Raw genomic sequence first — 15,866 nt, forward strand, 5'->3', positions numbered from 1 at the left:
CCAGGTATGGCAGTGATGTGTGTAGATATCCTCAGAAGAGTACGATTACCAACTTAGGCTGTTAATGGGTCTAGAGACCCATGGAATATTCAAAAGTGTTCTTTCTGACTGTTCTTGACCTTCTTATTTTGAAGTTCATTTTTTAATGAAGTGACCTTACATCATCTGAGCCATCATTGTTTTGATTTCTCCTAAATGGTTAATTTTTTAAAATATACTCACCATAAATTCATGGTGGACCTTGCCGTAACAAGTTTGACAGTTCCCATACAAATAACAAAATATTTTCTTTTTGATTCAAATCCTCTTTATGCTACTTGTCCTCACCTGGTAAATATAAGTAATAAATAAATTAGTACTCTTCATCTTTTCCCACTTAAGACATTATAATACTTTTCATGAGTCAGTAGCAATTTACAGGTGACTTAGGGAATAAAACTTGAGCTCTTGTTTATTTTTCTCACGAAATGTATCTTTAACCTTGGGTCATACACATGAACTTAATCAAAGACAATAATATTTAGTCTAACTTTACAGAATGCCACTCTAAGCTTAAATTTTAGTTCTTCAAGACTCACCGTCTATTCATAAAGTTTCTCTGCATGCCTATAGAGTCCATCTCCCTCAGCATATTGACTTTTCTGTTCTATTACCCTTTAGCCTAGGCAAGGTATCTCTTCAGAGGGCGTTTGATTTGATTGATTACCTTGGAAATGAGACCTATACCGCACCCATCACTGAAGCCCTGTTCCAGACCGGCCTCATCTATAACCTCCTTGAAAAGCTGGGATACATGGACCTGGCCTCAAGAGTAGTGGTAAATCTCCCTTATTGCCAGCATGTCTTTGTTGCTTGCCTTTAATGCTGTCACTCACAGTTCTGTTCCGCGGAGTAATAGACTGAAAAAGCAACCAGTCACCTTCCCTTTTCTTTGTTTTCCTAGTTGTGAAATCTTTACTTTGAATCACAATGTCATTGCTTACCAGGAAGAGTTGATAAAAGGCTTGCATAACATGGTCTTGTTTGAATACCAAAATAAAGATTTCTGACACTGCTGTCAAAATGAGGTCACATGAAAAGAAAACTTCTCTATTCAAATCCCAGTTTATTTTTATATAATAAATGCTTGAAGTAGGTCCTTTTGCAGAATGGTGTCCCCCATTGATTTCCTAGTGGTCATTATGAAGTGACAAGTGATGTTTGTATTGAGAATGTTCTGTTTTAGGAGTCCTTACTGGTACCTTTTTATGGAGGATGATGCTGGTGGATATTTTTCTCTGCAAAGTACTAAAGGAGTCTTGGTATTGGTGACTGCTTTACCTTTTTTAAAAGCAGTTGCCTAATTAGTATTAAATCTAATTTAATACTAATCTTTCAGTATTAAACTGTTGACAGTATTTAAAAGCTTGGGAGGAAGAGATGAATTCTTTGTTTCATCTTACTCTCTGAATCAGCACATTCTGACAACAGGATTTGCTTTAGAGACTGGTCAGGTTTTCCAGGGACTAGGCAAAAGGCAGCTTTCAGACAAAGGAAGAAAGTATTGAACCAGAAATTAGATTGGGCTTTAGGGTTTCAGTGTCCTGACTAGTGAAGGGAAGAAGTAAGATTACATCTTTTTTTTTTTTTTTTTTTTAAACAACCTCCTGTCTGCCTGTTACTAGGCTACTGTACGTCTTCTGTGATGAGTTCTCGCATCACACACGATTCTCAGTGGGGGAGGCAGTGCACAGCTGGTGGGCCATATGGAGCTTGAGAAGCACCGTTCCCCCTAATCTCTGATCTGTACCCAAAAGAGCCACACCAACCCCTACGCACAAGTGTGATGCTTAAGTTAGATGATTTCTGAGGTCCTGAGGTCTTTTCTAATTGTTAAGATTTTTATCATTCTTCTGTATCATGAGGCTATCTCTTACCATCCTTAATAAAAACCAGTGTCTTCAGAATGTGACTCAGCCCACAGTAAATACTGAGCAAACAAATGAGTGAAACACACCAGAAACTGGTACATTTCACTGCTTGTTATATTCTGCACACCCTGCTTAAGTGCTTAATGTAGATTACCTCCTTTAATCCTCACACAATGCCAGACTTCTGCCCCCATTGGATAGATGGGAGACTAAATAACTTCCCCCAAATCACTTACCTAGTAAATTATAAAGCTGAGCTTCAAACCCAGATGAGTTCCACTCTGAAGCCCAGTTTGTGTTATGTTGCTGTATTTTAAATTAATTTGTATTGTAGCAATATCATCTTTCAAAGGATACCTTTTGGTTGGAAAAAATCAAGGCTGTTTCTTTGCTGCTATCATTTTTTTAAAACAGATTTTAAATTCAAACAATTTGAAAAACTTGTAGACCATGTGCTTAAGGTTTGAAATGACAGACCTATGTCTAGTGCCCTTGAAAATAAAGTTGTCAACTTAATATTTGAGATTTATTTTCTATCCAAAATGTTAAAAAAAATTTTATATAGTATTTGTGTACATTTCCAAGAAGTATGCAAATAACGTATTGGTCTTTTTTAGGGCAAACTTCGAATCCAGCACTGACTTTGTGCTGTTAGTAAATGAAAGAGATTGGCCTTTTTGTTGCCACTTCAGCTATAGATGGACATTTGAGTTGTTAGCAGTTTGGAGCTATGACGAATAGCACTGCTATGAATATTCTTCTTCTATCTTTGTTGAATGTATGTGTGCACTGCTACGGGTATGTGTCTGGAAGTGGAGTTGCTGAGTCATAACATATGTATAGTTAAGACTGTACTATCAAGTCGTCGTTCAGCGTGATGGCAGTTGGTGCCGCATCAGCAGCGTATGAGCATTTGAGTTCTCTTCTGGCTCTATATCCTCGTCAGCACTTCGTGTCAGTAGTAATCTTTTTCCTTTTAGCCATCCAGATGGATGCATAGTGCAATTTTGGTTTTAATTTGTATTTCCCTAATGACTAGTGACGATGAATTCCTTTTATTTATTGACCACTGGAGGTACACTTTGGTTAAGTGGTCAAGTCCTTCATGTTTTTTCTATTGGATTTTCTGCCTTTTTCTGATTGATTTGTAGAGCTCTTTGTATATTCAAGATAGGACTCCTTTGTTGCCATGTACATTTGCAAGTATCTTCTCCCCCTCTAGCTTGTTTTTCAGGCTCTTAATGATGTTTTTTTAATTAGCATAAATTCTTAATTTTTATGTATGAAATCTGCCAACCCAAAGATAGTCTCCTTTGTTCTCTTCTAAAAGCTTCTATTATTTTACCTTACACATTTAAATCTATGATCCATCTGGAGTTGATTTTTGTGTATAGTATGAGTTAGACACAAAGCTTCTTTTTTTTTTGATACGGCCATCCAGTTGATCCAACACCAGCGTGCTTTATTGTCTGCATGGATTTTTTTTATTATTGAATTTTCATGATTACTTTGGGGGTTATTAGTGCCATATCAAACCAATGCCATTTGGGGTAGTAATTTAGTTTCCTAGGGCTGCCATAATAAATTAGTACAAACTTGTATTAAAACAGCAGAAACATATTCTCTCACGGTTCTGGAAGCTAGAAGGCCAAAATTAAGGTGTTGGCAGGGCAGATGGATTCCTTCTGAGGGAGAATCTCTTCCATGCATCTCTCCTAGCTTCGGGTGGTTGCCAGCAGTACTTAGCATTCCTTAGCTTGTAGATGCATCACTACAATTTCTGCCTCTGTCTGGACATGACATTCTCTCTTAGTTTCTGCGTCCAAATTTCCCTGTCCTTATATAGGCACCAGTCAGTAGATTTGGTCCCACCTGAATTCAGTATGAACTTATCTTTAATCGATTACATCTGCAAAAACCTATTTCCAAACAAGTTTACATTCACAGATTCTAAGCAGACATAAATTTTGGGGGGACACTATTCAACCTATAACTTTAGTACGTATCACTCATTTTTTTTTTTTTAACTATTGAAGGATTGTGTTGGTAGTGAATATACTTTAAGAGTTAGCAGAATATTCTTGAAGCTGTGCAGCTAGTTGAATTTCATGGTGGAAGAAGCCATTCTTCCCCCTGCCTCTCTCGAGTAACTCTCTTGAGCGCCTGCTGTCAGAAAGCACTTAATACTTACCTCAGGCTGTCTCTATGCTGTGAACACAGATGATACATTAAATCTAAGGAGTTAGATCTTTTGAATATTTTCTTTCTGTGACACTCAAGTAACTGTGTGTCTTCATCCCAGGTGATTTCCAGTTTGCTGGGCGGGCATGTATTTATTAAGAACATACGTCAAGGCGGGGCCCAGGGGACGGATCCTTAGAGGACAAGGGCAGGCTTAGTGCGTGTGAGCCTACAGGCCCATGTACTGCTGTAGATTTTGTACACTTGATTGTTAGTTAAAAGTCAGCTTAGCTTTAGGTCATCAAGAGGGAGAAACTGTCTCTAAAATTCGGAGGGCATTCTGGTACCATCAAAACTCTCAGAATATAAAATCTGATACTGTAGAGATTTAATGGCAGACATTTCTGAGTCCTTGGATCCAATCTTCAGACAGTATTTGTGATTAAGACTGGTGTCTAATTAATTTTTTATGTTGTCACCAGAGCGTTGTGGACATATTTTGGTTATTTTGTTATCTAGGCTGCACATACCTACATAACACATACATCTATATCACATTTTGTAATGTATGCTGTGGTGTTGGGGTGGATAGGGTCTGGAGGCACTTTTGAATTGTGTCAAATCATTCACATCTGATGTTAACATCTGATCCCAGCCATATTCCTGTTTCATCACTTACAAGTCTGTCATTCTTCGACATATGAGGGATTGGTGGGATAAACCTTTTGCAATGAAAGCTGACACTTCACTTTTAAGAAGCTGAGTTGACCCAAGAAAGAACTCCCTGGGCATATCAGTGTAAAATTAAAGCAGTAAATCAAAATGTAATACGTAATATAAGTGCCACCATCCTTCCTGTCTGTTTTATTTTAAAAATCATTTTGTGTAACTGTTCTTGCATTTTATTGCATACGCAATGTTTGTAGCTTGTATAACCCGCCTGTTTATTTTCTCTCCCCACTTGCCATTTCCATTTTATGAAATCAGAGGATTGGATTCTATTGTTTAATGAGTTTAAATTAAAAAAATAAGTTAGAACCATGGAAAAACAGGGTCTCTGAAGCAGTCGCTTCAACAAAGAAGCACTTGCTATATGATTTATTAATATTTAAAATATAACTGGGTTACTTATAAAAATGATAAAACAGGAACTTTCTAAAAACAGAATTATTTTTAAAACATAATCTTTTGCTCTATTATGTTATCATTTGACATATATGTAAAATCAACTCCTTGGGGATTTCATCTTAACTATTTGGTACCAGAAATAACTAGTAAAAGTGCACCCTGTAACTCCAGTGGAATAACTGCTCAGGAACTAGCTTTAGTGTCTTCACGTGTCAGGCTTCCCTTGCTTCTAGCACTTTAATGTGCCATTTTTTTTTCCTACTCGTTTCTGTATGTTTTAGTAAACTCTCACTAACATTTTTCTCCAGAGTTTTTTTTTTAGTACTATTTCAAGCATGTAACTTTTTTTTCCCTCCTCCTTCTTTTGTTTCCACTTGACAGTTATGAGTAGATTTGAATTTTCTTTTATTCTTTATTCATTTGGGATGGTTTGCTATCGTGCCATGGAGAATGTCAGGCCAGTGGCAGACAGCATGTCCAACGCAGCCGTGTGTATCAATAGGATCTCCTGCATTGCTTTTATGTCCCTTGGATTATCAGTCAGCATGGAAAGTATTTTTCCACTTCACGTCCTCTCAATGACTCGCAGCCTTTGTTACTCACACATTCCACAAGGTGTCTGTTCTCTATTTCATTGCTTTTGAAGCAAACAAAAGCGAGTTGACATGTTATCACAAACTTTGAGTCCTTCTCCTTGCACAGATTCCTTTTTTTCTTTCTCGTAACTCCACAGGAGACTTAACTTAGAGAAGGTCTGCTGAGAAAATGGCGCCAGCGGTTTAAAACGCTGCAACTAAGGTTCATTTTAGGTATTGACAGTGTGCTCTGGAAGAATATGACACTCTGTAAAGAACTTGAACTACTTTTCTGGGGCGTATGAGTGTTACAAACCAATGAATCTAGCATATGGGTATTCACTGTACTACTCTTACTGCTTTGCTACAGGTCTGAAAATTTTTTAAATAAAAAGTCAAGGGTGGGGAAATAACTGTAATCAACTCTTCTTGCCTGCATGCCTCATTTTCTTGCTAATTCGAATAGATTAATTTGTTAGATCATCAAGGTAGTTGATATTTTAAGTATTCCTTTAATATTGCATTCAGAAACATTTAAACATCTACCTGTCAGTAAAGAATTATATTTTTCTCTCATTGTTTTATGGATTTATGGAGTCTAAAGTCATGAGGTCAGAAAGTTCCAACTCACTTCCAACAGGTGATACTTTTTGGCAGGAAAATATCTTCTCACTGAGTACCCACAGAAGATAGGCTCTCTACTGCAGTGAGGTCCTCCGTTCTCTCTGCGTTATGTAATTAAGAGACCCCCCCCCCCTTGGCTATAGCAGCCTAGGTGTAGTCTTTGTTATTGAGTGGTTCCACCCAGCTGTACGTGGGCTTCATGTGTCAGTTGATATTATTGAGTAATATTAGGCCCTCCTTTTTTCTCTTTGGGTAAATGTTAGGGAGAAAAGATCTAGCGACCCTGATTTTTCTGATTGTCCTAATTATTGCTAACAATTTGTCTCTTTAGACCAGGGTATTTAAATTACTTCGAAGCCAAATCCAACAGCAGACTTGGACTGACGAAGGCACCCCATCTGCCCGGGAGCTTCGGTCAGTCTTGCTTGAGTTTGCTTGCACCCACAGCCTCGAGAACTGCAGCACGGCCGCCATGAAGCTCTTTGATGATTGGGTGGCATCCAACGGAACTCAAAGGTGACACATGCTTCTACTCAAATGAACTCTCTTCCTCTTCCTTGCCTTTGTATCATATACTGAAACCAGCACTCCTTCCTCTTCCTTACCTCTATATCATATACCGAAACCAGGATCTTTTCATCCTGGGTCATAAATGCTATAAAACTGAGTGTTAACGTAGGTGAATTCTGTGTACTTGTATGTCAAACAAGACTGTTTTTTCAAATTGTAGTAAAATACATAAAACATAAAAGTTATCATCTTAACATGTTTTAAGTGTACAGTTCAGTAGTGTAAATATATTCACATTGTTGAGCAATGAGTCTCCAGAACTTTTTATCTTGCAAAACCAGAATTCCTTACCCAGACTACTCTCCATTTTCTCCAGTCCCCAGCCCCTGGCAGCCACCATTCTATTTTCTGCTCTAAATACCTTATGTGAGTGAAATGTACAGTATTTGTCTTTTTCTGACTGACTTGTTTCATTTGTCCTCAAGGTTCATCCATGTTGTGGCATGTGTTAGAATGTCCTTCCTTTTTAGGGCTGAATATATTCATTGTGTGTATACACCGTATTTTGTTTATTGATTCATCCATTGATAGACATTTGAGTTGCTTCCATCTTTTGGCTTTTACAAATAATGCTGCTATGAACATAGGTGTACAAATACTTCTTCGAGACTCTGCTTCCCATTCTTTCAGATGTATACCTACAAGTGATATTGCTATATCATATGGTAAATCCATTTTTAATTTTTTGAGGTACCTCCGTATTGTTTTCCATTGTGGATGCACCCTATTACATTCCCACCAGTAGTGCACAGGGGTTCCAGTTTCATCATATCCTCACCAACACTTGTTGTTTTCTGCTTTCTTATAACAGCCAGCGGAATGGGTGTGAGCTGTCAAACAAGTCTCTTGTAATTTAGGGCTATAACTCAGCAGGTGGAGTTAGCAGTTAGTAGACATGTTTTTGATGATGACTGGTTCTCTCCATGTTCCTTACTGGGCATTATGGAAATAGATTCAAACATCAAATGAGTGTTGGGGTAGGGGATCAGAATAACCTACTGAGGTCCTTTCTAGCGTTGAGATCTTAATAAGGCCAGAAAACTGTGCTGCTTCTCTCTTCTCACCGCTCCCCTCACACTTGCTGCTATATTTCCACCGTGGAACTCATCACACTACATGGTAATACATTGATTTATTCTGTACGTTGTGATAGCCTCTGCGCTCCTAGAGGGCAGAGACCGGGTCTCCTTCTTCCCTTGCCCAGCTTCCAGCCAGTTGTCTGCCTGGGTCTTTGTGAGTGCTCAGTGAAAAATTATTGCATTAAGTTCAATTGATATTCTTTATAGTCACACCACCAGGGAAGTAGCAGCCCACTGAATTAAATATTTTCTTTTTTTTTTTTAAAGAAAACTTTTTTTTTTTTTAAAGATTTTATTTATTTATTTGACAGAGAGAGAGACAGCCAGTGAGAGAGGGAACACAAGCAGGGGGAGTGGGAGAGGAAGAAGCAGGCTCATAGCAGAGGAGCCTGATGTGGGGCTCGATCCCATAACACCGGGATCACGCCCTGAGCCGACTGCAGATGCTCAACCGCTGTGCCACCCAGGCGCCCCTGAATTAAATATTTTCTTGATGATGCGTTGTAAGGACTCTTTTGTTACCTGCTCTGACTCCACAGGCACCACTAGTCAATTCCTTGCCTTTGTATTCAGGATTTCTGTTCCTTGTTTTTCTCATACTTGTACCTTTCTTACAGCCTCCCTACTGATGTCATGAGTACTGTGTTCAAGGTTGGAGCAAAAACTGAGAAAGGCTGGTCATTCCTATTAAGCAAGTATGTCTCTATAGACTCTGAAGCAGAGAAGAATAAAATGCTTGAAGCTCTCGCCAGCTCAGAGGATGTACGGAAACTTTACTGGTATGAAACCACTCAAGGAATATGACAGATGGAAACCAAAAGCATAAAAGCATGGTGCTGTTAGGTTTGAGAAGCTCATTTTCTCTGAGATCTTCCTCTTTCTGCCTTTACTTGTGGGCCAGCCCTGACTTGGATGGTGCGGGAGGAGCCCGCAGGCGCTGGGCTTCATCTCAGGGGCTGGGCCTGTACAGACGAGCAGGAGACGCCTTGCCTGAAAGAGACTGGGAGATGCCAAAAAGCACAGTCCTGTTCTGCTTCGTGCTTCGAAACTTCTTGATCCGGTTGGCATGGGGTCTTTGATTCCACAGTCTGTGCTTCATTTTGGTTTTTTTGGTCAAGGCATTGCTCTGTCCAAGCTATCATTTTGAAAATGCAGACACTTCAGTAAAAGATAACATGTAAAAGACATAGGTTATACACTCATGTAATTTGTCAGACCTTTCCTTAATTTTTTTTCCCTTTAAGATTTTATTTATTTAATTGAGGGAGAGAGCACAAGCAGGGGAAGTGGCAGGCAGAGGGAGAGGGAGAAGCAGGCTTTCCCCTGAGCAGGGAGCCCGGTGGGGGCTCGATCCCAGGACCCTGGGATCATGACCTGAGCCAAAGGCAGACGCTTCACTGGCTGAGCCCCCCAGGTGCCCCAGACCTTTCCTTTTTAATATCCAGCAGATGAAGAGCTAGAGATGGTAGTTTCACGTGGGGTGAGAAGGGCAGTAGGTAGGGCGTCCCGGCAGGAAGGACAATCAGTGTCAGGGTAGAGGAGCTATAAGTAACCAGGAGAAATAGGAAGGTCTCTTAAAAGTCAGCAGCGGGAAGGAAAGGAGAGGCACTTGGCTCTCACTGCTTCTCTTGTATAACTTTGCTCAGGTAAATCCTTCTAGTGTTCTAGAGCTGTTCTTTGCACCTGCCCAAACCCACTTTCCAGAGGACACACTGTAAATAGTCTTTTTTCTTTAGACTAGTAGCCAGCCTCTGACCCAAGCAAATAGAGAAAAGTTTTTGTTTGTAAATCAATAACAATTTTGTTTTGAACTAGTAGTACGCTGATAAATTCCCATTGTAAAGTACTTAAACAGTACCTAAGGAAATGGAATAAATGTGAAAGTACCTCTCATATGACCCTTCGCTTCCAATCTTATTCTCTTCTCTCTGTTAATAGTGTCAGTCCTGGTGTGTGTATTTATGTATTGAACATAGGCTTATACTGTACCCTGTGTTCTGTAACATTCTTTGTAGTGAATGATCAGTCTTTGGGATTTGCCCTGTTCATTCATAAAGCTTATTTCATTTGTTTTTATGGCCACACAGTATTCCAAACTATGGCTCTATCATAATTTATTTAATCTATCACATCTCGTTGGGCATTTGGGTTTTTCCTCCCATTAAAAATCATTCTGCATTCTTTTGGGGATACGTGTTTTCCTGCTAGAAATAGGTATTATAGCATGATAGATGAGAATCGCATTTGTTACATACCAGACTTTAGTATGTATCAGCCGTGTTACTGTGTCAATTTTCCGTAATCTCAGTTTCTTAAACTGTAAAATGGAGATAGGCAATGCTTACCTATTTCAAGCCTTGTTGTGTCAAGAATTTAGAACATAATCTAGTATGTATAAAGTATCCATAAATGTTAACTATTAATATTAAAAGCATATTCTAATATATATCTTGCTTTTTTACTTCAAACAGCCCAGTTTTTTGAGTAGCAATATACCTATCTACTCATATCAAATAAGGGTTTTAACAACAAGAAAAAAATCCAGTCTTCAGAGTTATAATAAACTCTACCTGAATTTATTTCCTTTTTTCTTTTTTTCCTGAATTTATTTCCTAAATGTCCTTACTACTTCAAGAACTATTTATTATTACGTGACAGTAAATTTCAGTCCTTATCTTACTGGGGAGTTCTCCCTTCATTTAGAAAAATGACAAGTTTTCAATCTGTTGATCAATCTTAGAGCAACCCAAAACTTACATCCTGTGAATTGCTTCAGAACCTTAATTAGGAGACTGGCACTGATGTTAAGTTCAGTGATCACTTCATGACAAATACTTACTTTAGAAACTAAATCTGCTTTGCTCTTCAGGTTAATGAAGAATAGCCTCAGTGGAGATACCATCCGAACACAAAAGCTGTCATTCATCATTAGAACAGTTGGCCGCCATTTTCCTGGGCACTTGTTGGCTTGGGATTTTGTCAAAGAGAATTGGAACAAGCTTGTAGAGAAGTAAGTTTCTCAGTATTCTCCGGGTCTTCATTTGAAACTGTTCCCAGTGTTGTATTGATTCACAGGATTTAAGGTCTGCTGTGAGAGGAAAAACGCTTCAGTGACAGTTAAACTGAAACACCCAGAAAGCTTCACCCTTGTAAATGTAATCCCATAACGTCAGTCGTTTGACAGTGGTGCTCCATCCGGGTACTGATTAAGCCCAGCCATGCTTGTCACTTTGCTTCACATGGCCATGGACTATTTCAGAATAGCTGTTTAGTTATGTGTGTTGAAAAATACCTCTTCATTGCCAGGGGATTGGATAAGTACTCAGACCCACCCAGACAGCACACGGAGGATTTTTTTTGCTTTCAAAGTCGTAATGGCATTTCTGGGGTAACGTGTGATTTTTGAATCAATTAAATGAATTAATAATTTATCTGAGTGCCCATAACTCCTTTTTCTGCCCACCTTTCCTTCCCACTGGTAGTGAGAGGGCGTGTAGGGTTACTTCTGATTTACTGAGCTTCATTACGCAGGAGCAGGACCCCAGTTGCCTTTGGCCTATGTAATGTAGGGTCAAGTAGTTCTGAGTGAACTTTGCTTCCCAACAGCTGCCTCATGTTTTTGCTCTTTTTGCTCTTGTATTTATGTTTCTTCAGGTTTCATCTGGGGTCCTATACCATACAAAGTATTGTTGCTGGGTCGACGCACCTGTTTTCAACAAAGGCACATTTGTCTGAGGTGGGTTGTATAAAATGTTAGCAGGGAGACTGGGTCACCCTCTCCCCTTAAGCTGCTCAGTCTAAGTCAAACAGTGCCTTGTCATGCCAGTTTCTGCCCCTTCTCTCTGTCAGCCTTGGTCAGTGCCAGTGATTCTGCCCTGGGATTACTTCTTAAGGGGGGATATTCAGCAATGAGGACAAATTCCGGTGAGGAAGAATTCTGATTCCATTCTCAACAGTATTCCCTTGTCTACCTGATAAAAATAATTTTTTGAATTAAGACCAGCATAAGCCAAGTCTCTTTTTAAGTGGTAATAAAATGGTTTTAAAGAATTCCATTCCAAGGGTAGAACTGGGCGCTAATTCTAACTTTAGATTACTTCATTTACTGTTACTTTTTTTTTTTTCTTTCTATTCTAAACTGGAAAAATTCATTCTTGTGGGCATAAGGGGAACTTTTTAAAAAAATTACTTAAGATTTCACCATACGTGATCAGGAATTTGATGTAAATACTTCGAATATTAAAGTCCTTCTTCTCTGTACTTCTTTGAAGACCTCAGCATAGCCAGGACTCAGTTAAAGCTTATCTGAAAAGGACATTCAGAGTTACCTGTGATTTACTGTTCATCTTTTGAAATACTTCTTTGTGCAACTTACAGGTCCAGGCATTCTTTGAAAATCAGTCAGAGGCAACCTTTCGGCTTCGCTGTGTCCAGGAGGCTTTGGAAGTCATCCAGTTGAATATCCGCTGGATGGAGAAGAACCTCAGAACTCTGACGTGGTGGCTGTAGCATGCACAACCGCGCCCCATTCTGTCGCCCGTTCAGAGAGCTTGTTCACGTGGGCTCTGCTGCTTTTGCAAAAAGCCAAGGTGAAGCCAGAATCGCTGCCGAGTTGTTTGCACTCTTAGAAGTTCTAGTTCGCTCAGGGCCCATCTGTACTTTTCATCTGTCTTTCTCGAATTGTCTTTGGGCAGGATGTAGTTATTTATTACAAAATTATATTCACCTACATGCCAACATCTCCAAAAACAGTGAGTAATTTTTCTACTTTGAAGATACACAAATGGGGGGGAAACATCTGTTTTGGCATTCTGTTCTGTTTCTCAGTATCCAGAAAATACTGACACAGGGAAACAAGGAAAGCTCTACCATGGGAGCCGTCATCTTTGCAGGCGCTGCTTTGTCAGCCATTTGTTGCTTCTTAGTGATAGATGATGGATGTTACTCGAATGTGGTACAGAACTTAGCCTCAAAAACTTATGATAATGAAGTCGACGAATCCTACAACTGTTAGAAAACTGATCTCAGGTGTGCAGATCTACTTTGGTTTGAGATTTTGATTAATCCTTTATTTTCTGAAACAAAGTTTAAATAAGATCTATTAACTTATATTTTTTTTCTGCAGAACAGCCAGGTGCTACAGAATTTTTAAATTTTTGTTGTACTGAAAAGCTAAGTAACAAAGAGAAAAGATTAAGTTTTCCAAATGTGTATACTTATTTTTTCATCTTTTAGGAAAATGTTTCGAACTGAGTTAGCTTTAATTATTATTTTATTTATGAATTCCAAATTCTCCAAGTCTGTACACCTTTATCACTCCCTGCCATAGATACATCTTATGTTATAGAGGAATATGTCTGCTTTTATGGCAAGCATTTTGTTAATACTGTTGTCTTTTATCATGACTTTATCACTGTTACTAAAAATAAAATTAGTTTAGGTTGCCTTTGACATTACCTGATCATAGACACTTTCTCTGTGAGTCATACTCATGTGTAGATTTACATGTTATATGGTAGCATATATTAGAAGCATATTTTGAAATAGGGTCTTTGAGAAATTGAACATTTTTATTTGAAGTTCACCATAGTACCTTAAAGGAATAAAGATAACGTGGGATGGGAGTCACTTGATTCAGATATAATATGGTGGGCTTTGAATTTTTTCTATTATCAAAATAGTACTTTTCTTTAGTTGGAAAATCAGTGGGTTTTGTTTGTTTTGTTTTATTTTGTTTTTATCATGGCCAAAGTAACTGATTGAAAGGAATGGCCAGGGAGAGAGAGAGAGAGAGAGAGAGAAAGAAAGAGAAAGAAAGAAAGAAAGAAAGAAAGAAAGAAAGAAAGAAAAGAAAAGAAAAAAGAAAGAAAGAAAGAAAGAAAGAAAAGGGAAGATTTCCAAAACTGTATGGCATTTTCTCTCCTTGTAAAGGAGAAATACTGTACTTGAATTTTTTGAGCTATGCAGACTTAATATCTAGATTGTTGAGTTTCTTTGATTCTTAGGGGAAAAGCTTTCTTCCTAATAATTTTTGAGTACTTTATATTTTGTTTGAAAACATCTTCTGTGTATATAAAAAGGGTAGATACCCATTTGTGAGCACTTAAAACACTCCAGAGAATCAATGAGAAAGGTCACCTTTTTTAATTTAGCAGGTATACAGTGAAAATATGTGGGATTGTGTATAAAATTATATTTTACTTTATGAAAATATTTTTATATAACAAAATTTAAAATGCTGGCAAGCTATAAGGTAGCTTTCTTTAATCCTAGTGTGTTTTCCCCCAATTTAGTCTTTTCTAAACATTTACCTCTGGTTCAGAGTACAAAATATTATATCCTGAGAATCGCAGAATCCTCTAAAGATGTCTTATTGAAACTGAGGTGATTGTAGGTCTTTATTCCTCTCGTGCTTCAGCAGATGAGTGATAGTTTAGTTGTGTGTTTTTATATTTTTAGAGTGGGGAAAAATACTAAACTTTTGAGGGGTTTTTCGGTTGCTGGTTTTTTTACATGTTATATTACTGAATTCCACTTTGATACAGAGTTTAAATTTTGCTACTTCTCAACATCGGTGAAGAGTTTTCAGTTGTCCTTGCTCATCTTTACTTTGCTCCTGTAATGTATGTTAGCTCCGCATACGGCCAGTCTTGTCGGGACTTAGATGGTCTTTCCTGAGTGTGTGGGGGGGGAGGGGGCGGAGGGTAATGTTTACGTAAATCCTTACCAAAACATGAGCTGAAGAAGGAGCTCACTTGTAACCGTTGCTGTCTTTGAACTCACAGCCCGTTCGTTCCCATGACACCGGATGCCTGCTGGTTGTAGTGCTGTTGTAGCCCTCACCTCACGTGTTTGCGGCTCGGGTAGCCCTCGCCTCACGTTCTCCCACAGAGTTCCGTAATTTTTAATGTCAAGCTCACCCACCCGGGTGGCACTTCCAAAAACGAACTCTAAGTCAGGAATATAAGGCTACGTAATAGGTAGACCGTGGGACAGCGGAGACATAACTGTAGCTTTTGAGGTTCTGCCCCCCGCACTGCGTCTTAGCCGCTGCGTCACTCACGTACACGTCGCCGCGCTCGGTCGCGTGAGCGCACGGAGCCGGCCGCCGTCAGGTACCGAGTCCACCGCCCAGAGACGCGCTGCTGGAAGGTAGAAGAGGCACGTGACGCTGGATGATGAAGAAAGGTAAAATTGGACGTTTGGAATTGTAGAAGGAAAACTTGTGCTTTGAACCTCGGGGAGTAGTACTGTCAGGCATCCAGGTGTTAACAGCAGGAGATCGGATGCGTTACACCGCAGGTGGTCGTGTCAGCTTGCACCCCAAGCTCGGGCCTTCCTCCATCTCACTGTTTCATAGAAATCCCTGTGAGTGAGACTGCGTGGCCATTGTCTGAGTGTTCCTGAACTTTCTTACCATCCCAGGTTCTGCTTAATTCTAATACTCTTTGCCATTCATGGTTTCATTTTGTTGTACTTTAGCCTCTGTAGGAACGAAAGAGCTGTCAGAAGAGTTCTGGGTACGTAGAGGCTCTGGGGCTGTGTCAGGCTCCCCGGGGACAGAACAGGGTCCTTTCTGAATGTTGGAAAGTAGGAAATGAAAGTCAAGCGCTGAGTTAGTCGGATTACTGGTGGCCTGTTACTGAGCTGTATTTTAAGAGCCAGCTCAGGCTAAAGCACCTGGAACCGTAACGTGTGGTCGGATTGCTGAGTATTCACGTAACGCCCATTTGTTTCATGGGACTGCAGCGGAGGCGCATGAGCTCAGGACACGTATCATCACCGAGGACAGCATTTCC

General features: G+C 39.4%; 1 protein-coding gene across 1 annotated transcript in view; it reads left to right on the top strand.

The window, feature by feature from the left end:
- LNPEP (leucyl and cystinyl aminopeptidase) overlaps positions 1-13,518 on the top strand; it is an 84,471-nt gene extending 70,953 nt beyond the window's left edge. The window contains exons 13-18 of the mRNA XM_026498574.4: positions 661-817; positions 6,750-6,934; positions 8,685-8,846; positions 10,937-11,077; positions 11,722-11,803; positions 12,445-13,518. Coding sequence (XP_026354359.2) covers positions 661-817; positions 6,750-6,934; positions 8,685-8,846; positions 10,937-11,077; positions 11,722-11,803; positions 12,445-12,576 — 859 coding nt within the window. The 3' untranslated portion in view covers positions 12,577-13,518. The remainder of the gene's footprint in view (positions 1-660; positions 818-6,749; positions 6,935-8,684; positions 8,847-10,936; positions 11,078-11,721; positions 11,804-12,444) is intronic.
- The last annotated feature ends 2,348 nt before the right edge of the window (positions 13,519-15,866 follow it).

This window comes from Ursus arctos, unplaced genomic scaffold (genome assembly GCF_023065955.2).
Source record: "Ursus arctos isolate Adak ecotype North America unplaced genomic scaffold, UrsArc2.0 scaffold_5, whole genome shotgun sequence".
In the NCBI taxonomy this organism is placed as follows: Eukaryota; Metazoa; Chordata; class Mammalia; order Carnivora; family Ursidae; genus Ursus; species Ursus arctos.